Genomic DNA, 27737 nt, shown 5'->3' on the forward strand with positions numbered 1-27737 from the left:
CTGTAGCACCCCTTTGTTTGGATGCAGAAGGAGGGTACTGCTCTCACAGCAGTGTTATGTGCAGCCAGCATGCACCTCACTTCATGTGATCTGGCTTTACAGGAGTGTCTCGTTCATAATACTGGTAGGAAAAAAAATTGTGCAGACAGAAACCAGTGGACGCTGGCAACCGTATACATGGTGAGTGGTAAACAAAATGTCTTGTGAGCCACATGGAGAGTCCCGATGGGTTGCATGTGGTCTGTGGGCCGCAGAGTGCCCATTGCTGGTGTAAGTGAAGCTCCCAGTTGAAGAGGTTTGTATTTGCAGTTGTGCAGCAGAACTAAAAACACTTGACTGGGGGAACCAGTAGGCTGATGTTTGAACTCCTCTTTCATTCTGAAATAAGTGGACTCAGTTGAGCGGGAAATAAATCACATTTTGCCTCTGTAAAGTGAACAAAATCTGTTTGACATCAGCTTTAAATATAGTGCCTGCCTGAACAAAGAGCCCCCAAGAACCTATCGTGTCATTTTCAACCACCCACTTTCTGTGTGATTACTCCCAGAGCAGAATTGTTTCTTTAGGCTCTGAGAGGAGTGGGTGGGGGAGGAGAACTGCACAAATCCAATAGCCAAGACAGCCAAGACTCTTGGTGTGGATGGTGTGCAGTGCTTTGTGCTGTAAGGGTTTAAGTGTTATCTAGACTAGAGACCTTTCCCACAGAAAAGCGAAAGGGGACAAATCCACTGAAGCAACATGATTATAATGTGCAAGCCTGTATGAGGGGTGCGAGTGCATGCCTCCTATGGGCCCTCCCCCTCGCCCAGCTTGGCCAGGGAGAAAAAGGGGCAGGGGAGGGCAGGCAGAAGCAGCCACAGGGGATTGCCTCCCCATGGCCTCTCCTGCTCCTCTCCCCCACACTCGCTGTGGTGCTCTGCTGTGTCCTTCAGACTCACTGAGCCCTGGTAGGCAGCTGGAGGCCTCTCAGCTACCAACAGAGAAGTGGGGCTCAGGAGACAAAGGTGGAGTGCTACATGATGAGTCCCAGAGAGGGGAGGGAGGTCGCATGAGTGTGATTCCCCTGCAACTGCTTCTGCTGACCACTGCCCAGCACCTGCCCTGGTAATTCTCCCCTCCTGGGTCAAGCAGGGAGGTATTGGGTTTTCCATACAATGTATTGTAGTTTCCATATAAAACAAGTTATTTATAAATTTGAATGATACAAAAGTAGGGTGATAATCAGAAAAAAAATGTTTGTAATACCTTAGCTTTGGGCTGAGCATGGGGGTGAGGTGTTTGGGATAGGGGGGAACTGTGTTTGGGTTGGGGGATGTTAGGGCCTTGTGGGGAGAGGATTTCAGTCTGAGCAGGGGGTAGGGTAGGGGTTCCTTGGGCTGAGGGAGAGGGGCAGGGTCTTCTTCAGGCCTAGAGGGCATATGGGGGCTGTTTGGGGGGGTGGGGTGGCCAAACCAGGGCATGCTGGAAGGTGGGCAGGGCCAGCGGGAGAAATGAAGGTCAGGGAAGAAGGGCAGAGCCTGTGGTGGGGTGGTTGTGCTAGTGGTGGTTCATATTTACCAAAAAAAAAAAAAAAAAAAAAAGCTCACCCCATCAGAAGTTGCTGCATGTTGGTATATTCTTTCTGCATGGGATCTTACTACCACATGACATTCTGAATACTTGGCTGTATTCTAGAAACAATAAAATAGGAGCCAAGAAATAGCCATGTTAGTCTGTATTCTAGCAAAACAAAAAAGCAGTCAAGTAGCACTTTAAAGGCTAACAAAATAATTTATTAGGTGATGAGCTTTCATGGGACAGACTGAAGAAGTGGGTCTGTCCCACGAATGCTCATCACCTAATAAATTATTTTGTTAGCCTTTAAAGTGCTACTTGACTGCTTTTTTGTTTTGATAGAATACTGGTTGACTGTCCATAGTAATCAACTTTTTTTAGACTTTTGTTAAATCAGGGCCCTTGCTATATGTTAATTCCAATTTACACTGGCAAACTGACCTCTCCAGCCTGATGACTAACCATCAAAAGGCAAATGCACAGTGTACTAATAAGCTGCTAAGCTACTGTCAGAGCCATCATTTTAAAGACACTAAATTGCACTGTTCTTGCACTCTAAACAGATGAAGCAGGATGACTGTGAAAGAGTGTTCCGGTAATTGCTTGAATTGGTTTCTAATCATTAGCGGAGGAGATTCCAGTTTTAATTAGAGGGTAGTGTAGCTGTGCTCTGCTTTTTTGGGGTGTCTTGTCCTGCAGTTGAATGTCTGTGTCCAGTAGGAGCTGTCAGATGAAATACTGTGTAAATGACCACTCAAGGTGAAAAACGGTGAAGAATAAAGCCCTGTGTGGCTGGAGACATGGATCCAGCTCCCTGTTCTACAATGGACTTGGTTTGACTCTGGGCAAGGCACTTAGCATCTGTCTGTGCCACGCATATGGTGGTGGTGTGTACAGTACGTATGTATGACATAGTGAAAAGCAAGCTGTGTCCACGCTAATGTGTGTGACCACACACACCACAGTAAAGGGCTCTAGCAGAGGTGAGGCAGTGGGGAAAAGCTTCAGCAGTGGAGAGCTGTAAGTCTTTCTTTCCTCTGCTGTAAAGAAGGAATCTGGCAGTGGAGGCCAGACACCAGGGGCACCACACTGCAATAAAAGCAGGCTAGATGGGAAGAGATGGCTTGCCCTACTGGTAGGGTTGCCAGCCCTCCGGGATTATCCTGAAGTCTCCAGGAAGTAAAGATTAAGTCATGTGATTAAATATTCAGGAATTTGTCCAATCAAAGTTGGCAGCTCTAATTATTAGAGAGCTATGTACATAGGGTCCTTCATTTTCAGTTTTTATTTTATTTAAATTTTCCCCCTGAATGTATCAGGTTTTTATTACCGCTGTAAGAGAAGTAAATGAAAATTAGTGCAAAAACTGCTACTAATTGTTCTTGATAAGTAGCGTGGTTTATATTGGTGAACAGAAAGACAAAGAAAATAAGTTTTCGGTAGTTTGATTAATAGAATTCAAAGCATTAATGTGGTGTGTTGGACAACTAAAACAGAACTCAAAATACGCCACCTATGAGTTTAAGGAAAACAATACCTCTCTAACCCCCAAATAAAACTTAATTTGAATAAAAAGTTTACTTGTTGAGTTCTAACTATTATCCAATAAATATTTATATTTAATAATTGGGCAACACCATTTGAAGTGCATGTGGTCAGCTTTTTTTCTCTTTGTTTTTGTTTCTTTTAAAACTTTTGAACACTTCTAAGACAGCTTTTTTTTCTTCCCATTTAATAAGTCATATCTTTAAAAAACCATTATCTGCTAACAGCTTGAAGTGTCTACATGGTGGGCGTGAGATTCATCAGTCTGTTCAGATGCGTATCAGAGAAAATTAAGTTTGGAAGAGACCGCAGGAGCTCATGTGCATGCCTGTTTCTTTATTGTACAGTATGCGTCATCTAGACTAATATCTAGCTTCAATAGGCAGCGTTGCACATACGCACAAACCAGTGTATAATTCTAATACATATCTCATGCAGTGTATTGTATTTTTCCATATAAAGCAAGTTATTTATATATTTGAATGATACAAAAGTAGTGTGAGAATCAGAAAAAAAAAAACTTGTAATACCGTGGTGTTTTTTTGTAAGAATGGGTTTAAATTGAAAACCAAAGGGCTTATGTATACGGTTGCTAACTTAATAATACACAAAAAAAACGAATACGCTAGCAGGAGTGTCAAGACCTGCCCTGTCCGCCACTTCCTCCATGATTGCTCCCCTCCTGTTTGCTCCCCTTTTCCCTATCACTCAGTGCTCTTGCTTCATCTCCTCTTCTCCTCTTACTCCCTTGTGTGGGTCAGGAGGGACTTGCCTGTGGAGCCAGGGCTGGGTGATGTAGCTGTCTGATGCAGGTAAGAGGTGGCCTCAGCTCAGTGGAAGCTGGTATGGGTAATGACTCAATGCCTCCCCACCAGCTGTAACAAGAGTGGGGGTGTCCAATAGATCTGGTCAGACACCGGGGTGTCCCCCTTTGAACTGCACTTCCCAGGATAAATCCAGATACCTGGCCACCCCAGATACTTACAGAACTCCTGTAGCCTTTGGGCCTGTTTGCCTAGGATGTGTGGGCAAAGTCTCATAGTCTATGCTACTGTTCTGTACTTGGTGGGGCTGTGCATGTAGATATTCTACATATCACCAGAAAAAATATAGAGTAAATATATGCTTAGGGGTCTGTACCTCAGTTTCCCCAAGCTTAGTGCTGTTGCAGGGCTGGAGTACAAAGGCATGGTTATTGTACCAGTCCTCCCAATAACTGCGCTGTTCAAAGTCTTCTGTAACCTTGATTGAATCCTGGGTTTTGTAACTTTTTACTGTGTGAGTTTTCTGTGTTTATAAGGTGCAATGTATGCAGCCTTAGAGCATTTCTTGTTTTTAAATGCATACCGTACTGCATACGCTAGAGGGTTGCACACTTCATTACTTCTGTTGGCTGAGTTCATTGCCTTTGCCTTTCTCCTCTTCCCCACTGAACCCCATCCCTTCCCCCAGCTTCCTGTTTGTCACTCCCACGCTGGGGCTGCATGCATCCTCTTCCCTCATTATTTTTTTTCCTTCTGTCTGATAAGTACTTCATTGTGTCAATATATACAACGGGTTTGATATATAGAAAATTGCAGAACTGGCTAAAGAAGCTGTTGTTTGCTGACCAGGCATCCGGGTTTCCATGTGTCTCCCATCTCTCCAGCTTTTTTTTCTGATTTTTTTTTTTCACCGAATCAGCCAATGTCATGGACTCACAGGTCATGCCCATATTTGGCCTGTACAGCTGCCCAGGGGAGCCCCCTGTTAGTGTAACAGCTCTTCTCAGGGGCCCTCTCTCCCTTGAGGGTTAAGCCCCTCCAGTTCTGGGACCACACTTTCCTGAGGCTCTAGCACACCTGTCTTTCACTGTGGGCCCCCTCAGCGCCCCCTAGGGGCCGCCGCTCCCAGAGGGAATGAGGCAAGCCTGCTCTCTGGACTGGAGTAATTATCAGCCAGCATAAAGCAGGAGGGTTTATTGAGCATGTGAATGCAGCATAGGAGCTCTTAGAGCCCATAAGCATTGCCTCCCTCAGCACAGTACATCTGTCTCTCCTGTAGCCTGGGGAGCTCTCTCTGCTCCCTCTGCCCAGTCCAGAAGCCCCCTCCTTCCAGTCTAGCCCCTGATAATGCCCCTCTCCCACTTGCAGCTCCTCCCCTGACTATAGTCATCTGCCCTTCTCTGCCCTCCCTCTCATCTGCCCTTTGTTCCCTTCTGGGTGCAACCAGCTAATCAGGTCACCGGGGTCCCCTCTCTGCAGCACATTGTCCTCCCATTGACCAGAACCGGCTGTGCTGTCCCAGCTGGGTCTGCAGGCCTCCAGCTGGGGTGCTGAGTATCATGCTGATTCCTGTAACAACAGACTTCCTCCCCACTCACCCTGGTAGACCCCTACCACTCAGGGACACTGAATGTCCCCTGCCCTCCACATGCAAACACTTTGAACCTCCCCCCACCCGACCCCTGACTTCAGCACAGCAGGGTTCTGTTCCTTCATGCTTAGACTAGTCCCTGGAATTTTGAAACTGACGGGAGGCGGTCTTCAAAGGTTACCGTGTTACGCTGAATTTGATGGTGCATACTTGTAAGGCCTCTTTCCCTGTACCCCCGGTAATCTGGGGGGGCTATTGAGCGAGAGAGGCACTACCTCTGGGGTGAAAAAATGGATTGTTGGGCCTACATGAGGGATTCTTGGTGATGAGTGTGACCCAGTTCTCTTTTTTTCCTGATTCCTGCTGTGTGTGTTACTTGCAGGGAGGGATAGGGGGCTATGTGCTAAGTTTGATGAAGGGGGAGCCAAAATCAGGAGCCATCCTGGCTTTCTCTGCCCTCCTGCCCATTCTCACAGCTCCCAGGCAGTCTCCCTGGTGCAACATGCCACTGCTTTGGGAAATGATGGGTTTAAGCAGTTAATGCAGGAGTGAGCAATAATTTTGGATGTGGGGGGAGCACTCCAAGATTTTGGTAAGTGGTCAGTGGTCTCACTTTTCTGTGGAGGGAGTGTGGGGTCTGGGACAGAAGTTGGGTGCAGAAGAGAGCTTGGAGTAGGGGGTGTGGGGTCAGAGGGAGTTTGGGTGAAGGAGGGGGTTGTGACCTGGGGCAGGAAATTGGGATGGAGGCTCAGGGAGGGGATATGGGTGCAGGAGAGGATTCTGGCCTGGGAAATTGGTGTAGGAGGGTGTACAGTGTCTGGGAGGGAGTTATGACTTGCGGGAGGGGAGGGGGCAGTGGGCTTGGGTGGTGACCATGGGCAGGAGTTTGGGTGACATGCCAGATGCAAGCTCCATCTGAGAGGTGCTTATCTAGGTGCCTTTCAGCCCAGAAGCCCCTTAGGCAGGCTCCTTGCCTGCTGCAGCCCTGTGTCACTCAAAGCAGTTGGCTGCTCCCTCCTGGCCAATGGGAGTGAAGAAGTTGTGCTGGGGGGTATGGACGGAGTGTGAAGCCCTCTCCCCCCACCCAGCATGCAGCACAGAAAGGAAGATGGAGCAGCTAGCCATTTTGTGTGGGACTGCTGCCTGTCTGAGTGTCCCAGCAGGGCCAGCCATGGGTTAGTTTCAAAGGCTTGGCATGCTGGATCCTGCCTGTGGGATGTGTCTTGCCTTCCCTTGAGCTCATATCTCTGGAAAATCCACTGCCCTTTCACAGGACAAAGAAAAGGCACTTCTCTAGCTAGAGAGCATTCAATGAGCGGCATTTCAGAGGCCTGTAGAAATCACAGAGGTGTCAGACCTTCTCTAACAAGTTGCAGTTATCTTTTATTCTGCAAAGTGCTAGGCAAACTAAATACGGGGTCACTGTCCGCTATGCCGATGCACGCTAATACTGCAAAATACCCACTGTTTTAAATGATGAAATGGCAACTTGCAACGTTTATATTTGTAACATTTAAAACTCCAAGGATGGAATGCTGCTCTGACAAACTCCTACATCAGGAAACTGTGTCAGGAAATGTAGAATGGGTACTCAGTGGTGGGACTGCTTGTGGGGCGGGGGGCACTGAATTTGTTTTATCTGCAACCCTGACCATATTGTCTGGGGGAGCAATGGAACCTGGGTGGACCCAATGCTGCCAGAGTCCATCTTTTGGTTCTGTCCTGATATATGGAGAGAACCCAGTTTAGGAATTATTGTGGGGGTTACAAATTTATTGGAGACACAATGGCCCTTATGTTCAGGTGGTTTTTGGCTCATTTTTTGAAAGACTTCCATGCAGGTATGTTTTCACATGCAGGTCCAACCATGTAATTAAACTCAAAATATCAACAAAATCCATCATTTCTCTGGCAAATCAGAGCCCTGGAAGGCAGCAGGAGAAATCTATCCAGAGCAAATGAAGTAATTTTCACCCTCTGAATAAGAACTTCAAAACCCTACTGTGCTTGTGTTACTGTGCCTGCTGCTGTGCTGGCTGGGACAGGGCAAGTTATCACAGAAAGGTGCCACGTTATCGCTCTTTTGATTTTCTTCTTTTTTCTTTTGAGAACAGCAGCTATTCAAATAAGCATGTGAGGTGGTTCTCGTGCCTGGATATTTATTATTAGATCTGTACTTTCAATTCCACCTTCATTTCAGTCCTTTCCTCATAAGGTGAGGCACAGAATGGCTTCCTTTATGCCTGGCAGGCAGTCTAGCTAATAGGATGAAGGCTTCAGAAGCAAGTGAGCCATGTCAGCTTCCTATTTGTGCTGTTTCTGCCCTTGACTCTTGCAAGTTTTTGCTGGAGAATTCCCTGTGAGTGTTTTCAAGGTGTACTCCCAGCACAGGTTCCCATCATTATCTGATAGTTTTGATTAAAAGAAAAAATGTATCACATCTTGCTCCTTGCTGATAAATAGCCCTGCCAGCAGATCTGGAAGTAACTGTCTGAGGTTCACAGAATTATACCTGCAAAGCTGCTGTGTTTTGTTTGTGTGTTGTTAATTCCAGTTTCTTCTTCTTCACCTCACTTTTAGCTGCTATATGGTTGGGCTTGGTAGCCCTGCCTGCTACTGTAAAGATTGCCTTGGACTTTCTGGTGTAAGACCCTGTGTTCAGCTAATTCTAACTTTAGCAAGCTTTAACTGGTCACACCGATAATGTCCATGCCAAGTGTCCATCCTCTGACTGAATATACAGTAAAATTCCTTTAATCTGGCATGTCTGGGACTGGACAGGTCCTAGATTACCAAATTTTCCGGACTACTGGGAGTCACCACCCTGCGCTCCTCCGACTTCATAGGGTGACCAACCATCCCACATTGGGTGGGACATTCCTGAATTTGGGGCACCAGAAAGGCATCCTGACTTATTTTTTGAAAGGGACAAATTGTCCTGTGTTTAGGCCCTTGGGGTGGGGGCAGGGGTGTTCGGGGCTTCCGTTTTCCTGGGGCTCGGGGCCCTGCGGCTGCTGCTTTCCCAGGGCTTGGGGCTGGGAATGCCCAAGGCTGCTGCTTCCCTGGGGTTTGAGGCCAGGAGCCCCCGTGACTTGCCAGTTCCTTGGAGCCTGGAGTGCCCGCTGCTGCTACCCCCCAAGCCCCTCTCCCCTGCAGCCCAAACCTAACCCAGGCTTAACCCCTCCACCCCCCTCCCAGGGCCTCAAGCCATCACCCAAGCCCCCTGATTTATGTGAATTTCAAGGTACCTGTGTCTTAGAGCACTTCTGCGTGCTGGACCAGCAAATTTTGCTGGATTATCTCCATAAATGGGACTGTTTTTGCAAGATGCTGGACCATCAGGATTTCTGGAGTGTCAGAGGCCAGATTAAAGGAGTGTTACTATGTTTAGAACTTTTCAGCCAAAACAGTTCCACCAGTTTTGAGAAAGAGGTTAAGGCGGGGAGACTTGTTGTTTTGCATTGTTTTTAAGATTAAAAAAAAAATAAAATTGTTGGTGACCTTTTCTCTGAGAAGCTGCAGCATGCTGGTAGTTTGGTGCAGAGACTTGAAATTTGACAGGGTGGTGTCCTTTGTGTCAGCGTCGTGCCTTTTGCTTGTTGTTCCAGGTTGGAATAAGCCTGGCGGCCAGTGCTAAGAGCAGGGGATCAGTTTCTTCTGTGTGCTCAGTGACTGTACCTCTTCCCCCTGAAGCCCTACACTGCAGGATGGAGGAAGAACCTGCCTGGTTTGAGTAAGGAAGGGAACAGGAGCTGGAGTGCAGGAAAAGGACAAGAATGGATTGGGCCAAGGAGGCTGGTGGGACTGGATTGGAGGGAATGACTGGTAGTTATGCTTAGGAAAGAGGGACACGGAAGTTGGGTGGAGAATGTGGAGAACGGGACTGGCTGACTGGGAAGGGGAGGAGAGGCAGTGAGGGACATGGGTGGAGGGGAAGAGATTTTCTGTCTTACAGTGAGTTTGTACCAGGCTCAGTACAGTGAGGTCCTAACCTTATAGTGCAAATGAGTTTATTCTAGCTACATTATTTGATTACCATCTTCTCAGGAAAAGCTTTTTGGTGCACAGGGGCAGGGTCTGTGAATTTTCCCTTTGAGGTAAGAGAATAGGGAGTCTTTTCAGCATTACTTGGTCATCATGTGGATGACCTGAGTGATTGTACATGCACCTACAGAAGGGGTGAGCAACAATTTTTGATGGGTGGTCATACCAAGATTTTGGTAAGTGGTGAAGGGCTGCGCTTTTTTTTATGGAGGACATGTGGCATCTGGGATGGGGGGTGGGTGCAGAAGGGAGTCGTAGGTATGGGACTCGGGTGCAGGAGAGGATGTGAAGTCTGAGAGAGAGAGAGAGAGAGAGAGTTTGTTTGAAGGAGGAAATGTGACCAGGGTCAGGGTACTGGAGTGCAGGGTCTAGGAAGGGGTGTGGGAGAGGATTCTGGCCAGAGGAAGGGATGGAGGAGTGGGTGCAGGGTCTGAGAGGTTGCTGTGACCTGGGTGAGCGAGGATGAAGTGGGTTATGGTTGTGATCTGGGGTAGGGGGTTGGGATGCAGGATCAGGGAGCTGGTATAGTGCAGCAGAATATTCTGGCTTGGCGAAAGGTTGTAGGAAGTGGTACAAGGTCTGTGGGGGTTGTTGTGATGTGGTGCCAGAGGCAGGTTCTGGTTGAGAGATGCTTATCTAAGCGGCTCCCAGCTGGCAGCACTTTCAGCTATGCTGCCCCCCACTCCTAGCGAAATCTTTCAGTTCCCATTGCCTGGATCAAAGGGACCTGAGAAACTGTGCTGCCCTCTAGCCAATGGGAGCTGAGAGGTTTTTCTGGGGGCGGGGGCAGCCCCCGAAGCTCTCCCCACTCTGCAGCCATAGGGGCTGGCTGCAGGCCAGATAAAAGGCATGGCAGGCTGAATCTGGCCGGCATGTCATATCTTGCCCACCCCCAAAATAAGGACTGACATAGATGTTTTCCATTAATTTTCCTTCTTCTATTTATTTTTTTAAAAAATTGAAAAATTTCTCTCAAAGTTAAAGCAAAAAGCATATGGGAACCTGCCATATTCTGATGGCTCCTGCAGGGCATCCTATTTACGAAGTGTGAATTTATGCATGAAGTTACAGGCCCCTGCTCAGAGGAAACTGAATATTCGTCAGGATTAACAGAACCTTTCACATGAGAAGTGTTAAAATGGGCTGTCAGAATAATGAATGTGTTCTTGTTGTTCAGTTTTGCATCTCATCCTGTCATCTTGATGTATCCTTTAAAAATGTGTGTAGGGAATGTGGCAGAAGGAATGCAGTGCTGCTGAAGGCTGGGAGGAATGAGTCTCCCAGAGGTCATCTGCATGAAAATGCAAAAGGTGTGCATGTGTGATGCCTTTTCAGGCAAAGCCTAATGGGTAGCAAGTAAGCCATGAGATTTGGTCTATTGTAAACATGTAGTTGTAAAATCACAATTTAAGCTGACACTTAAGGTGGGAGTTGTGAGTTCTCACCAATGCTCTGGGTTGTTGTGGGGGACAGGGCAGTCGCCTTAGCTGTGTAAGACATTGATTACACAGGGCTCCCTGGTTTAAAGCATTGTGAGAGAGCAAGGGGAGGGTATGGGTTGAGCCAGCTTGCTGAGTGCCTTGGCCCTGCCTATGCCTTGGCCATATAGCTATAAGCCTGGCTTGACTAACCCTCCCCACCTGTTAAAAGATAGAGCTGGATACTAGGGTGTTTGTGAAACCCCACACTAGAGATACCAAGAGCTGAAATCACAGAGTGGCAGCTGAGGCCACACAGAGCTGAAATCACTGGGTTCTGCCTTAGGGCAGTCCCAAGCAGTGGGGTTAGGACCGGCAGACAACAGCAGGACCAGCGGGCGGCCGGTAGGAGCAGCGGCGGCAGACGACGGCGACCGGCGGGCGGCCGGTAGGAGCGGCGGCGGCGGCGGCGGCGGTAGATAACGGCGACCGGTGGGCGGCCGGTAGGAGCGGCGGCGGACGACGGCGACTGGCAGATGGCTGGTGACAGCAAGGGGAGGCTACAGACAAGTGGACAGCTAGTATTGCCCTGGTGATGTATCTGTGGGCTTTGAGTTTGGGACTGCACCGCAGAGGGTACACCCTGTAACTGTGTGTGTGTGGAAAAGGGCCAAGAGCCCCAGCAAGAGACTGAGTTCTACTGCATATGGGGATGGTATCTGGGTAAAAGGGGTTTTGTCTCTTCTGTGCTGAGATATACTGCATCTGTCGCTGTAACCTTGGGGTAGGTTACGGTCATTAAACAAGCCATTTCTATCTCAGACTCTGTGCTTGCGAGGCGGGGAGAACCGCCTTACAGGCACCCAGCACGGGGGTGAAATTGTCCCAGGCCACTGGGTGGGGGCTCGAGCCGGTTGATTGTATCCTTGATAGGAAAACCCCACAAGAGTTGAACCCGGCCCTTCTGGCGGGCATCTGGCGTTAACATAAGGGTTACATGTGTAGTATTAGTTATTTACATGGTGCCAGTGTTGTGCTAAGGGCCTTTGCAGAGAGAGCCTGATTCTGAAATCTAAAGTCACATACACCGTTGCTCCAATGACATAAGTAGAATTAATCCCAATTTATATAGTAGTTTTGAGTATCCATAGACCCAAAGGTATGACTAAGGCACATTGAGTCAACGAATGTTTGACTGCAGCCATCAGGTTGGAAGCGGTGTTATGGATAACGAGAAGACTTCAACTCCAGGGCTGTCACTCAGGGACCTTTCTTTAGTGCCAGTTATCTATATAAATACTAGTTTGGCAAAAGTCTGCCCTTCCAGGGTGAGCAAGTGCTTTTTTTTTTTTTTTTTAAATTAGTAAGTAAATCATTAATCTGTTCTCATGATAAAGGGCAACAAGTAAACAGTATGCCAGGCTTGTATAGCTGCAGGACTTTCTTGGCAAGGCTGATAGTGTTATATAATAGTATAAAGCGAAAACTACTTGAAGTTCATAAACAGAAGAATACTGTGGAAGTGAATGATCCAGTTGAAATTTCTTAACTGGTGTGGCCATGTTTTTATATCCCCATCCTAGAGGAACTACAGGGAAGACTACATAAAATGTAATATATCCCTTCTACATGTTACTTGAAGTGTCCAGTGATGTGTTCATCCATTGTTGCTCTGTTACCCTTGTCCTAGTGGATTCCGAGCAGCCAGCCCAGAGCACGATATGTTCTCCTCCAGCTCCAGTAAAGAGCTGATTTTGCTCTGGCCCAGTTTCTCTCCTTATACTAGCTTACTGGACGCTGATTGGCTGCTTCTCAAAGAGCCACTGTAGGCATCTCGGGGATCTATGTACTGCCCTTTTCCAGGGTGGCATGTGGCAGGACCTAAAGGCCTTCAGTAGGTGGCCTCAGTACTTAGTTTACTCCATCACCATCACTTGCATAACTAATGGCTTATCTGCACATCCAGCACAGCAGTGGCACAGCTACACTAATGCATCTGCGCCAGCATTCAATCTCCTCCATAGCTGATCTATACTGATGAGAGAGCAAAATCACCCTTGACAACATCAATCCAACCCCAATGAGCAGCAGGACACACTACTGTGCATACTGCTGCTTATCCAGGTCTAGTGTATGTTGCTTGGGTGGGGGTGAGATATAGAATATTCACGCCTAAGTGCCATGAGTTTTGCCCACATACGTGGTTGTGAAGACACAGCCTTTGTGAAGATGCTACCTGCTCACTGTCAGTGTAGTACTCCACCTCCCCATGTCAGCAGGAGAAGCTCTTTCATCACGGTAGCAGCGGCTACAGCCGGGGTTAGATTGGGATAAATGTGTGAACTGGGTGTGGATTTTCTATGCCCTGAGTGACATAGCTTATACTAATGTAAGTTTGTTGTAAAATGTTGGGTCTTTCACCTTGCTACAGTAGAAACCCTTTAGTCTGTTTAATAATAGTTGCGTCTCCCTAAACTGGGACTCTCTGGGGCAGAGACCCCCCTGCCCCCCCGGGGCGGCCTAGCACTGAGGGTGTGGGCAGCCTGACAGCCCAGAGCCCAGTAAGGCTCAAAGCCAAGGCTGGGAGACAGAGTCAGGGCTAGGGCCATGGCAGGGAAGCCGCAGATGGGGTTGTCATAGGGGAGCCCACAGGACAGCAAGGCTGCGTCAAGGGAGCCAGGGCCATGGCAAAGGAGCTGGAGCTGCTCTGGGGCTGCCCAGCTTGGGGGGCCAGCTTTGGGGTCAGGGCAGTCTGACAGGCAGCCCCACCAGAGACAGCAGCAGGCAGCCCAGTTGTGGCCAGTGGCAGGGTGGCCAGCTGGAGCCAGAAACTGGGTAAGTGGTAGGCTGGGGGACCAGTGGCAGAGAGTCTTCCCTGATCCAGCAAGTTCCCTAGTTCAGGTCTGATCAGGCCCCAAGGGTGCCAGAGCAAGGGAAGTCCGACCTGGACTAATTTTGAGACCTTCCAAGTTAAAATAATTTTACTTTAATTGCTTTATCTTCATCTTTGGTAAATGCAATAATGGCCCTCTTTCATTTCCTCTCTGGTAATTGACCTTGTCAGGGTCACTAAGCATGTTTAGCTTTGCCTCACTGCACCTCTGACTTCATTGGTTCTCAAGACTACTGGGGTAAATGCAGAATCTCCTGTTTAAATATAGACCAGACATCTACATTTCATGCTGCTAGGCTGGAAGAATAGTCTTGGGCATAGCCTGGGATTTTGAACCTTCCATACAGAAATGTCAGGGAGCAAGGTAGAGTGACACTGTTGGAGTGGCCGCAAAGGTAGCCTAGCTGTCACCCTTTCTATGTGACAAACTAACTCCTTAGTGGCTTGGGGGGAGGGTGGATCAGGGATTCACCTGATGTAGGACAATGACCCACAGTTTGACGGAATGGTCCTCTTCGGGAAATATATTGTAAGAGCCTTTTGTTCTAGGGGCTTACAAGAGCAGTCATGGAGAAGAGATACTCGGAAGCCTGGGGAGCAGGGGCCAGCAATCACTGTAAAAGGGTGATTCCTCTGACACTTGCACATTAAAGCAGTTCTCTGACTAGCAGTGTTTTCTCCTGTGTGCATTATGTACAGGTGACTCGGAGTGAGATGAAGCTCTGCGTTCAGCAGGAGTTTGACAATGTCCGTCGGCTGGTCAGTGAGGAAGAACGGAAAGCTCTCCACCTAGTGGACCTCCAGGAAGCAGTAGCCACTGCTCATGTGACAGAGGTTCTGGCAGAAATCAATACCCACATGGCAAAGCTGATGACTGAGATGGCAGAGATCAGAAGGCAACTGAACACCTTCAATGAGTTAGCCCTTCTCAAGCCTGAGGTAAAAACTAAAAGCAGATGAACTGATTATGGCAGGAGGCAACACAACATTGTGATGGATACCACAGTGAAGTAGCCCCTTTTATGTATGTCAGCATTAAAGATTCCCACAAATCCCACTAAATATCTGAAGTGACATGCCAAGGTACAAGTAGTAGTGCTGGATGAGTTGTGCGGTCATATGGGGTACCCACATACCTTAGGTGGTTAAAGGGGCACAAAGCCAAATGCCTCCAGTCACTTAATAGTGGATTTCTAATGTTTTGCGGTCACAATTTTGAAGTATGTTATTGTTCCATAAAACACCCAGAGAATGATTTAACATTCTTGTAACTTGGCTAACAATTAGTGAACTTCAGGGTTATAAGAGGCAGGTAGCCTGCCTTCCTGTCTGCCCTCACCCTCACTTTTATTGCTCCTTCTGAGATACCATAGGAGGACTCTAGTAGATACAATAGCACACGTGCAATCATGGGGAAATTGAAACTCCTAGGTCAGTAGTATTCCATCCTTGGTTCTTAAATGACAGGTATATCTCGCGGGGTCGATGTCTGATGAATACTTTTCTCCCACTGCCTGGGTTCTGAATTTGGAGCTGGATAAGCAACCATCAAATATTTACCTAGAGCCAGACTCTGGGAGTATGCACTTCTGAACTTGTAAAAAACAAACCTCTAGCATTTCTGCGTCTAGTCTTCATTTCAATCCTGTCGTGCAAAGATGGGGCTTTGGATGGGGCAAGAGGAATACTGGTTGTGGCAGGAAAAGGTATACAAACACTTGTGTACAAGTTGAGTTCTAAAAGCCTGCAGTGGTTTTGGGAAAAACCGAAGCAGAAACCCAGTTTTCCTGTCTCTTGTCTTTCACTTTACCCATCATTTTATGCTGTTTCTGTCTTCAGCAGAGTAAAAACTTCATAAAACATTAGCTTTTTGGAGCATTCATTACATAGCGAATTAAATTACTGCAATTCTTTAGTCCGTATAATGATATGCTAACTATACGCTTGTCAGAGAAGCTCATTCTTCATATGTGGGCTCCTAGGTGGATGTGAACATCAACATTAATGGCATACAATGGTATCTACTTGCCTAAATGTCTGCCTCTCCGCAGTGTGGAATTATTTTGTTATTCTGTTGACCAAAGGCCCCAACTCAGATCAGAGTCTCTCTGTCTCTACACTGCGCTCTGCCCAGTGCTGCTGTTGGCAGAGCTGTGCAAAGTGAGCTTCTCGGGATTGCAAATGGTTTCTATTTGCATACTCCCGAAACTCATCACCATAGTCCCCCAAGAGGGACTGGCAATGGAAGGGGGGGCGTTTAGCTGGCAGAGCCACATCCACATGGCCTCTGCAATGCCAGTACCCCCTTCTGCCGACGCCGAACTCTCGCATGGCTGTCGTAGTGAGCTTCAAGAGTATGCAAATGGAAGCTACTTGCAATCCTCAGAAGCTCACTTTGCATAGCTCTGTCAGCAGCAGCACTGGGCAGAGTGCCGTGTAGACCCTTCCTGTATGCATAGTAAGAGAGAGTCCTTGCCCCAAAGAGTTTGTAATCTTATACTGAACACCTTTCCCACATATGGGAAATACAAGTTTGCAGTGTAAAGCTGTATGGTTTTAACTCTCTGAAGATTTCTTTCAGTCATCTTCAGTCAGTGGTTGCAAGTCAGGCCGGGTGAAACTATAGCTACTTCCCTGGGGTTGCAGCAGGGTAAATTAAGAGAAACTCAAGTTGGAAAGAACCCCAGCTGATAAAGAACTAAAACTTGAGCTTCTTATGTTGCTCTAGGAACAAATTAATTGGGCTCAATATCTTTTGAGACAATTACACCTGTAATATAAAGGGACATGAAGACACTTTGATAATTGGATTGTATTAACTACCATTGAGTGTTTGGTGCCTCTAGAGTCTGTGTTCGGTTGCTGTTTTGCAGCGCCTTTCACAGTATTCAGTGAATTGCCACAGTTGTGCCTATGACAGTGGTATCATTAGGTGGTTGTTTCCCCAGCACTGAGAGAAGAGTCTTGCTGAATCATGACACTAGCCACTTTTACACTGGTATGAAGAGGCTCTTCATTTAAAGTGAAGGTCTTAAAATTAAAATTTTGCGTGAGTAATTCTGATTCTTCCTCTGAACCAAGCTTTGGAGAGCCTACAACCAGGCACAATGGGGTCCTGGTACATGATTGGACTTTCTAGGCAATGTTAACTGCAACAAATAATTGCTTTATTGCTAATCTCTTGAATTTGAGTCACTAGGGGTTTGAACCTTGTTCATGTCAACTGTGCAAAGTGGGTCTGATTCTCATTTCAACTAAAGCACCTTTGTGCTGCTTGTAACATAAGGAGACTCCTGTAATAGTGGGCATAGCCAGCTTGAGTGCTGAACTGGGAAATGTGGTTGGAGCATGCTCGTATTTCCTCTCCAGGAGCTAGGGTACACAGTAGACATTTAAAATGTTAGCCTAACCCTGCAACCGCTGTAATTTTCACTGATGGCCAGACAGAGCTCTGCCAAGCTGAACACGGGGAACTCAAAGAAAGCTTACAACCACCTCTGTCCCAAGCAAAGTAATTTCAAGTGCATGCCAGAGTGCTGTCGATCTGCTTTGGTACCCTTACACCCTTCTTCGCGTTCCTTTTCGTATGACTACACCAAATGTAAAGCAGTGATTGAATCCAGCCCAAAGAGTCACCTTCTGTTCTTGGTTATAAGTGTGCAACTTCAAGAACAGTGGAGCAAATCCATCAGTGCTGAAAGTCCTTTAAACTCAGCGTGGTTACACCTGAGGTTGAGTTGTCTCATTGTGTGTCAGAAACTGAAATGGGAATTCACTGGAGGACCAGCACGACTACTGGTTGGATTGTGAATGAATTTATGCCTGGAGTCTCTGTGCTTAGTTGTAGAATTCAAAGTGAACAGCCCACCCCTAATTACTTCTTCCCATTATAAATATGGTTTTGTAAAAATTTCAAAGTTCCAGTGGAAAGTTGGGGTTGGAGAGGAAACAGGTTGTTCTCTGTTAATGAATTAGTATGACCCTGTGGCTCTTACAATCCTAACGCTTGCAGGTTAGTGTTGGTACCTGAAAACTAAAAGTGAAGCAGATTTAAAAACCTGATTCTGATGTCACTTTCACTGAAGTAAATCTGGAGTAAGACAGGTGTGAGAGCAGAATTATACCTAACTGTAAACAGAAGTGAAGGTGCAAGCTGAGAGATATTAAAGGAGCTAGAGAAGCAGCATCCACGAGTAGCAAGACAAGTAAATCAGAATTCTCTTACTCTAAGATTAGACTGGTAATCCAGGGAAAAGAACATGCTTTTTCCCCCTAAATTACTAGTCTAACCTTAGACTAAGAGCATTTGCTTTCCTTTGTCTGTGATTGGAAGGCTGATTGGTACCTGCCATTTGTGGGTGCAGCAAGAGCAAACCAAAGTCTGCTTCAGTATGTGGTTAGTTACTGACATCAGATACATAGGTGAAAGAGAATAGAATGAGCAAGCAAATTTGGCATGAATTTTTGCTATGGTGGATGATTGATGTGGACACACTGCTGATGGGTGGAAGAAGAGGGACTTGACTTAGGGCAGATGACAGTCCATTCAATTTCTACTTGTGTGTATGCCCTTAGCTTTGCTTACAGATATTTTTCTCCATTATAATTTAATGTCGATTTTTTTGTCCATGTGGTGTCAGATGTTCTGCAAGGCAAATGATTTAAGCATTTAAACCTGTATTGAGGAATTCTGTAGCTACATTTAGTTACTTAGTTATGAAAATCATGAAATTGCCTGACTACTCTGGTTCCCATAATATTCCCTATCAGACTGTCCAAGCAATCAGAAATCAAAGCTTGCTTAACATAGCTGTTTTCTTTTGCTTTTCTCTAGGGGAGTGTAGCAGAATGAGAGAGTTGTTTGTATATTCCTATTGAGGAAACACTGCAATTTGCCTGGAATTTATGACTGATGCAATCGCAATGCCCCATGCTGTATTAACATCTGATTTAAATAGACTTACTGCTCTGTACTGAATGAATAGCTTTAATGATGAGTGACTGATTCCTTCTTGCACAAATCTTACATCTGTGTACTTTCATTGACTTCAGTGGAGCTATTTCTTATTTCCTAGTGTATGTGAACTGAAAATCAAGCCCAGCATGTTTTGCTTTATAGGCAGTTTTGTTATAGTGACTATTTTAAGTACACCGTGTCTCTAGAAGTATAGACTATAATATGCTAGGTGATAATAGACCCTTGTGAATTCATACCCCACCTGCATCCACACATACTGGCTAGCTGATCAACCTGTTTGTGTACTAGGTAACAGGATGCAGGCCCACCGATAGCAGTCCCAGGCCCAGGAGAGAGCAGTCAATGGACTCCCTATCCTCTCCCTTGGCTGGAGCCACAAGCTCTCCTTTCCAGAGAAACTCCAGATGCTCCCCTCAAACAGAGGACTGGTCACAGCCACTGCCTCCAATACCTGCCCAGAGGAACTCCTCCCTCCTGCCCAGAGGAGCCTGGCACCAGCTGCAACCATACCACTCCTCCTGCCCCAGACCCTACTCCACCACTCCACAGAAACATCTTTGAAGAAATGCTATTCCCCAGAGCAGACTGCATCTGGGGAAGAAAGGGTGACTGCTGCTGGCTCAGGGCTCCTAGGGTTGCGGGAGCTCGGACTTCTCTGTATGGGAGAGAGGCTGTGGTTGGCCCAAGACGACTCTGGCCATGACATATGGAGCTTCTCTGGGCAGGGTGGGGCTCTGCAGCTGGCACAGGACTCATCTGGCAGGAGAGAGTTGCTCGGCATTTCTCTGGGTAGGGTGCTGTGTCTTGTGTCTCCAGTTGAGTAAGGAGGGGCCAGGGGAATCGCATGGCTCCAGCTACAGCGAGTGGAGTGAGGATGAGGTTAATGAAAAGAATGAAGCCAGGGACTAGCCTCGCCCAAGGGGAAGCTCAACCCATTGCTCATACCTGTGGCCTGCCTGGGTTATTTAAAAGGGCCTGGTGGGGGTGCTGGCTGCTGCCACCACTGCAGTGGCCAGGGTCCTTGGCAGCTGCCCCCTTTCATCCATCTATTGGTGGGCCTGGCTGGACAGCGTTACCACAAACTAGTTGCATTGAGCCTGAGTTGTCTTTTGTACAAGTGGGAGGAAAATGGGGCCTAAAAGATGTGAATGTATTAGAAGTAGATTTCATCACCTATTGCCAAGAGATAACAGGCAGCCTAGGTCTTAAAATAAACCATGACCTGTCTCCCGCTTGATCCCTGATCAAGTCAAGCTTACAATTTTAAATGTCATCATGATGACCTCAGCTGTTGGAGTGTAAACTTTTTCCAGCCTTTAAAGACAGGCGGCCCTAAATGTGTGTGTGCAATAGTACCTAGCTTACTAAAATGTTTTATTGTATCTACAAAAAACATTTTCAAAATGTTGACCCTAATGCTGCTTTTTTTCTGTTTTTGTTTTGTTTTGTTTTCCCTACAGAGCAGAGATGATGAACCCAGGTAAGAGTACTTCGTTTTTTTGCTCAGTTTGAAAAGGAATATGTTCCTAGACTAAAAATTGTGAGAAGGGGCTGGACTGATCATGGGACTGGCACCCAGGAACAACGGAGTTCTAGTCTTAGTTGTGCCACTGACCCTCTCTGTAGTCTTCGGCAAGACTCTTATACCAGAATATTACATTCCCTAAGTTAGGCAGCTGATATCATAGTTAAGCTCTGTTTAATTTTGTGACTTGAAATTCAGGGAGTCTTAGTACCTGCAGCTCCATAGCTTCCGGAATATTGGGACTTGCCCTACTCCTGGTTTTGGAAGCAATTTTAATATAACTTTTGTTTCTAAAGCAATCCAGTCAGGGCAAAAATTTATTAAAGCTGAACGACTCTAAAAGAAGCTATTGTTCCTGGATATACCCAGTCCATTGCAGCATAAAATTACTTACCCACAGAGCAGTTTTTAAAGCATATGAACGTGTGCATCACTGTCTTCTGCAAGGAGAGTCAGACTTGCTGGACTGAATTTCAGAACTATTGTACTTTTCACAGATTCTCCTTTTAGCTCCAGTTGAGTAGAGCCTTGTGCTTTTGGCATAGGAAAACTTGAATTTTTTCTGGGCTGTTGGGCCATTGTTGCAGACATGGTTTAACAGACAGACTCTTTGCTGTGTTGTGGGATATTGTAAACTGAAGGGACCCAGTTTACTTTAATCCCTTGTTACAAGGTAAACAGGTGCAATGAAAATCAATGGATGTTGATCCCTGTGGTTACTGTTACATTATGTAATGCTTATTCACTCTTGGTCATACTTATTATATTATGTATATTTAGCTGTTAAAACCAAGAAGATCTGTGCATGCTGAAACCTTAAATCCAAGATTTAGAGAGAGAGAGATGGGGGCGGGGGAGGTGAAGTGAATTGTTGAACACAGGGATCGGTCCATTATCATGTCTTCCAACAGTGGGAGGAGAAAGGTACAAGAAACGCTGCAGAAAGTAGTTGTAGAATAACTAACTAATTGCCCTACCAGGAGGAATTTCTTCCTAGCCCCCATTAGTTAGAAGTCCCAAAGGTTTATAACCTTTCCAAAATTTAGAGCTGTGTTCGCAAGCTTCAAACAAATAACTCTGAATGTTTGTACTATCCAAACATTCTAACCAGCGTGCAAATTTTTGCCTTCTGTGTGGGTTTCCCTTGAGTGCCTGAGCTACTGAACTGTAGTTACACGGTGTCTCTTTTTGGAACCCATTTTGCACTGCTTTATAATTTTATTTTGTACATTGTGCTTCTGTTTTTCTGATTGCAGCGTTCTTTTGCGCAGACCCACCTGCGTGGCTGCATCTAGGAAAGAGAAGGGGGTCCATTGTAACTACGTCGGATGCAACCCTTGGAAAGTTCGGTTTTCTCCATTAGAGTTATTTCGTGCAGGCTGATATGCTAAAGGACTTGTTCTCATTCTTACTATTTTCGCCTTCCATGGCTCCATGTTGTTCTGCAGTAGGGGCTTCTGGTTTAATTCTGTATGGGACGCTTGACGTTCCTAGTTCATGGGCTGCTAGTGGATTGATGCTCAGGAAAGTGCAACATGTATGGCCCTAGTCCTCAGAAAACTTGTAGTATTCAACATATGTGGGATTCTAAATGAACAATTAACTGTATGCATGGGCTGAATTGGGGAATATGCTAAGAACAAATAGCTCAGGGTAATGGAATGCAAGAGGTAAAGCAGGTCTTCATGTTCTATTAGTATGGCACTTTTGGGCTGGCTGCAGATGGTACAGTGTCATTTCAAGACAGCAGCCAGTAGGTAACAAGGGGAGTTAAATTGTTAAACGCCAAGCATTGCTGCCTCCACAGAGATGCCCCGGTGTGCTCATTGATGCTGATTAGTTTATGCTCACCTTCTGTTTGACTCTTTCTGTTGTAACTAACACTTCAGTGCCGGTTGTTGCTGATTCTATTCATTCATTTATGACGTGCTCTTTGCCATCACTGGAAGCTGAGGGCATCTCGTTGAGAGAAGTGTGGGTAATGATTTTGGAATGCAGCGTAATAAAGGGGCGAGACCAGGAGAGATGACAGCGCTTTGCTAAGGGAGAGGAGGATCGTTAAAAATAATACTAATGAATTGCTATTTCAGTTCTTTCACCAGCTTGGTTTGCTTGGACCCCAGAGCAAGTAATAATGTGTCTGTTATGAGAACATTCCATGCAGTGTTCACATTCTTTCTCAACAGTGTTAATAACCTGGAAAGCTATGGATGCACGGTGGTACACTGGAAGTGTGGAAGTATAGAATTGACTTTAATAGCAGAGTAACGCAGGGTTACTGTGCCGACTATTGTCTGGTTAATGAAAACCTCAATTCTTTCAACATATCAGAAGCTGCAATGGAGTCGAGGGACCCTGAAGCAGATTTTAGGTCCAGTGTTCCACGGAGTACATGAGACCTCGTGTATAGACTGAGGCAGCTGTCAGCTGGCCATGTGTCTGTCTAATCATGCTGAGGGAGAAACAGCATCAAAGGCCACCTAGACCACTGAAGCAAAGCTGATCCTTGCCCATCGGGGAGGGGTCTGCTGATATCACTTGGCAGCAAAGAAATCAGGGTGCAAGGCTGGTATCAGCAAGTCACCCCACCTCTCATAGCCCTCTGCTTAGGTTTAATCCTCTCTTCTTTTGAGATGGACCCCAGCCTATGGGGAGACAGGTTTCATGGCTGGCTGCTGCAGCTTGTACACAAGGTCTCACCTACTCCAAGGCACATCAGACCTAAAATCTGCTTCAGGGTTGCAGGGCTCTGCAGCAGCTTCAGATATGCCAAAAGAAACTGTTAGGAAAGAGAATCTCATAATGCTACTATATAATTCTGTGCTGCACCCACACCTTTAATAGTGTGTACAGTTTGATGGCCCTGTCTCAGAAAAGCTATAAAAAAGGGCACCAGAAATGATTAGATGTATGGAACAACTTCCATGTGAGAAATACTTAAAAAGTCTGGGACCGTTCAGTTTGAGAGAGGTGATCAGGTGTGAGTGGGGAAAGGGAAAATATGATGGAGATCTGTAAAGTCACGAATGGTGTGGAGAAAGCAAATAAGGTGAGTGTAAACACCAGTCCAAGGGTCACCCAATGAAATTAATAGGCAGTGAGTTTTACACAAACCACATGAAGTACTTCTTCATACAGCGCATAGTCAGCCTGTGGAACTTGTCGCCAAAGTATGTTGTGAAGGCCAGAAGCATAATTGAGTTCAAAAAAATTAGGTAAGTTCAAGAAGAATGGTTCCATCAGTAGCTGTTAATCCAGGGATGAAAAATTGACTGTCCCTAAACCTCTGACTGCCAGATTCTGAGACTCGACCTCAGTCTGGGATAATTGCCCAGTTCTGTTCATTCACTCTGTAACCTCTAGCACAGGCTACTGACAGGCTACTGGGCTAGATGGACCATTGGTGTGGCACCATATGGCTGTTCTGATGTGGTTGGCCATGGATTAGAAGAGGCTTCTACTTTTCAAAGAGTGGTGGTGGTGGAGAGAGGCTTCAGTTTTTGTGTGGGTGGCCCTTTCCAATACCATCCGAAACAGTGAAAGGGTGACAGGATTTTCAAGGGCTCCACATAAGGGTATTCCTAAGGGGTTAGACTGCCATAATCTAGCCCAAGTACATATGTGTTGTATCCAGTCATTTTAAGAATCAGTGTTGTATGTGGATACTACAGATTTCATGTCCCTGTTTAGGCGAGGGCGAGTTTGCATAGGTGTCCTTTCCAAAATTTCCTTTCTCTGCCTCTCTACTTCTGCCTTCGCTATTACACAGGTTTGCATTTTGTTCATGCTTTGTTTCTGTAGCACGTAAAACACTTTATGATAAAAGCCCCAAAGGATATTTCAGTTGGCCTAAATGGTTGTCTCATAGTAACTTCACCTTTTCCACTTACCTCCAAGTCTCTGTGCATTGTAACAAATGGCTTATCTCGTATCACATCCATGCATTCTCTAGCTACTTCGCCTTCTATATATGCAAAACTAATATATCGAATATTCCAGATGCTAGGCTTACTTTGCAGTAGCTTAGCTGCAGGACTTTGTCTGCTGTTCATTTCGTAGGATTCAGAATATAATTCATCATCATTCTGAATACCAGTAAGTGAAATCCCTGATGAAACCAAAGGACGTCATATAAAGCAGACACAGACACCCCTTCTCTCCTCCCGCATCCCACACCAAAAGAGTCCAACCCTACCATAGTAATATGCATGATGTGTGGAGTCTGCACATAACTCACTTATTCTGTAGCAATATTAGACAGTAATTTTCTCCTGCACTTTTGTGATAATTGATCCTTACTCCTGAATCATTTACAAATCCTGTTCAATGTGATAAATAAAGGAGGAGGTTTATTGCTAACTTCCAGAAGTTACTTGGGGCGTCCATTCAACCTCACAGCCATCAAAGCTATAGCATTACTAAAGCTGTCTCAGTGACAGGAAAGAGATATTGACAGGATCCCCGAAGAAGAGTAAATTACAAACAGGAACAATCTGCTTGCCTTATATAGAACAATTTTTGAGTGCATAGCCTCGCTTGCCACTAGGGGGTAGTTGTCCCTTGTCTTTCCATCTGCTCTTATTCTGTCTCTCTTTGATTATAACTCATTTGAGTGGGGACATACTGATGTGTATGTAGGTAGAGGTTTAACCAGTGCTTCTTAAATTTTAAGAGGGTTTTTTGCAGAGGGCAGATTTGTAAAGTGGACAATTAAACAAACAAACCGGTTTCTTTAAGAAGCGATTTTCCTTCCGCCTGCTATTCCTGGCTCTTTCTGTCCAAATGGGTTTCTCATCCCCCTTCTGCCTGAGCCAGAGGTGAAGTATTTCTCTGTGTACAACAAGAAGTCTTCTGGCACCTTGTAGACTAACAGATATTTTGGAGCATAAGCTATAAGGTGCCACAAGACTTCTTCTTGTTCTCGAAGCTACATGCTAACACGGCTACCTGTCTGATACATATTGCTCTGTGTGTAATTCTTATACAAAATTTCCACCCTGGATACAAACTCTAATTGCCCACCCTTAACAGGATGGAAAAGCAAATAGTATTTTAATTGCTCATCAGATAACATTATTTGCCATAAACTTTTGTATGTCAAAAGACACTACCAGAGCTTCCAGACTCACTGTAATACTCCTGCCACTTCTCTTACCCTGCATGTAATCTAGTTTTTGCTTTGGGAATATAACAGTAATACAGAAATGACACTAAGTGTTAGGGAACTAGGTCTGTAATAGCCTTAAGATTCATGATTGCTTGAATAGGTACCCTCAGTACATCTGTTCAGGGGTCTGTACGCCAGGCTATCCCAGGTTATGCCTTTAAAATTACGGCCTCTCTGTTTTCAGAGAGCCTTCTGCATGCTAGCAATATAGAGCCAGCTTCTTCTCACAGTTGCCTTGTCCTAGTACAACGCCAGTGAGTGAAATGCAATTGAGAGCGTATAATTGAGAGGAAAATCAGATGCATAGTATTTTAAGTAAGGTTGACATTTTAATGGTAGTAGGTTGGCAGAGAGGACAGTGTCTATGCTTGAAACTTGGACAGCGGGTGTTTTGTTAAAAAGCATTCATGCTGCCTTTTCTGTTCTGAGTTGCTCTGATGCACAAGGTATGCCCCATAAACTGACCTGTGCATCATTCATTCACTACACTCTGAGCAGTTTTTTTCTCTTGTTAAGCATTCATTGCTTGATTATTTCATTGCCTTAATTTTGGTGGGCTTCCTCATCAGCCCAGGCATACGGCTGTGGTACTAGGGAAGCAGAGAAAGTGTGAGAGAGGAGCCCTTTGTCATTCTGAGAGACAGTCAGATACTCATGTAGGACTGATATGAAGAGACTCACCTGTTGCACATCAGCAGAGTAGGGTAAGTGGGATCTTTCTTACCCTCAGTAGGATGAAAAGTGCAGCTACTGTGAACTCTTTCTGACCAAATCCTGACAGAAGTGGTTCTATCCCACGAAAGCTCATGACCAAATAAATCATTTTGTTAGTCCTCAAAGTGCTACATTTCTGTTGGCTTGTTTTGTTCAAATCCTAACAGTAGTTGAATCCAGTAATTGAATTCTGACCACACCAGAATAATTTTAAATGGTCACTCTGTAATCACGTATTGCATCTGTTTCATGCTGCAAGCATAATTCAAGATGGCTCAGGTTTGGCCGGGGGAAGAGGGAAAGATCTGAGCAGTGTGGGAATTTGGTGCCTTTTCAGGGATGTAAGGGGTATCTGAGGGGGTCACCTGTGCAGGGAGCACTTCAGTAATAGGTAAAGAAGAAGAGTGGCTGCCCTAGAAAAGATGCAAAGTCTCTGAAGCCAGCACCTCTCTATAGTTCCTCTAAGAGCAGGTTTAAAAAAAAATTATAATTGGAGATACACATCTCCTAGAACTGGAAGGAACCTCAGGAGGTCGTCTAGTCCAGTCCCCTGCCCTCTTGGTAGGACCAAACACCACCCCGACATCTATTTGCCCCAATCCCTAAATGGCCTCCACAAGGATTGCACTCACAACCCAAGGTTTAGCAGGCCAATGTGCAAACTACTGAGCTATCCCTCTCCCCATGCTGGTGAATTCTTTACTTATTGTTGGTGTCTGTTGTCCTATGATAAGATGATGACAGGAATCAGTGATCTGCTTTCTCAACCTTATTTAAAGGTAAGGGGGGCCACTGGCCTTTTTCCCTCAGCCCATGGAAGACTGATGCTGCACCTGAAGTCTGTTCAAGGTCTTCCTTCAGGGCACAGTTCTGTTCTTCAAACGCGAGTCAAATAACACGAAATAGAGCTATTCTTTTTACCAAAAAGCAGGCTGCAGCCATCAAGAGGCCTCTTTTCCACTTGAAAGCCATCTGCCTGGTACAGATTGCTTCCTCAACTGAGACACTTGGTGGCTTTTATAATCACTTGATCGCTCTCTGGTGGGAAGTAGCTGATTCATAGGTGAGACTAAGCCGCTACTTCAGTCACCCTGTGCCAGGTAGCACTTTACTGAAGAATCAGATTGCAGTGTTCTCCTGGCATCCAGAAGCTGGTTCATCTGATTGGGAACTCTTAGGTTTAGCCTATTCTTAAAATTTAATTTTAAATTGAATAAGTGCTTTAAGAGCCTAGACATAGATTTGCAGGTGTTTCTTTCTGTAACAGCCTGCATGCCAGTTACAAATTCAAACCCTATCCCATCTTCCTGGAGAACATGTGACTTCTTTAGTGAAGCATAAAAGAGGACTTTAATTAGAAGTTTGACAATTGGTAACTTTTTGTTTTTGCCGGAGACAGAACTGTCTCTTTAAACTACTCTAACAATGCACAGATGTTCTTTCAGGAATATATACGTTTCACTTTTCTGATATTGCTCCCTTTTCCTTACCCTTGTTTACCGTACATCTATTTGCTGTGGCTTTTGGGGGGTGGAATAGGAGTC

At 45.8% G+C, this 27737-nt stretch overlaps 1 protein-coding gene across 2 annotated transcripts in view; it reads left to right on the plus strand.

The window, feature by feature from the left end:
- The window catches only part of TRIM44 (tripartite motif containing 44), a 119959-nt gene that overhangs the window by 25145 nt on the left and 67077 nt on the right, over window positions 1-27737 (plus strand). For both annotated transcript variants that reach the window (XR_012646003.1, XM_074997501.1), the window contains exons 3-4: window positions 14509-14748; window positions 20248-20267. Coding sequence is in view for 1 of the 2 variants with exons in the window: in XM_074997501.1 (XP_074853602.1) it covers window positions 14509-14748; window positions 20248-20267 (260 nt within the window). In the remaining variant the exon portion in view is untranslated. The remainder of the gene's footprint in view (window positions 1-14508; window positions 14749-20247; window positions 20268-27737) is intronic.

This window comes from Carettochelys insculpta, chromosome 6 (genome assembly GCF_033958435.1).
Source record: "Carettochelys insculpta isolate YL-2023 chromosome 6, ASM3395843v1, whole genome shotgun sequence".
In the NCBI taxonomy this organism is placed as follows: Eukaryota; Metazoa; Chordata; order Testudines; family Carettochelyidae; genus Carettochelys; species Carettochelys insculpta.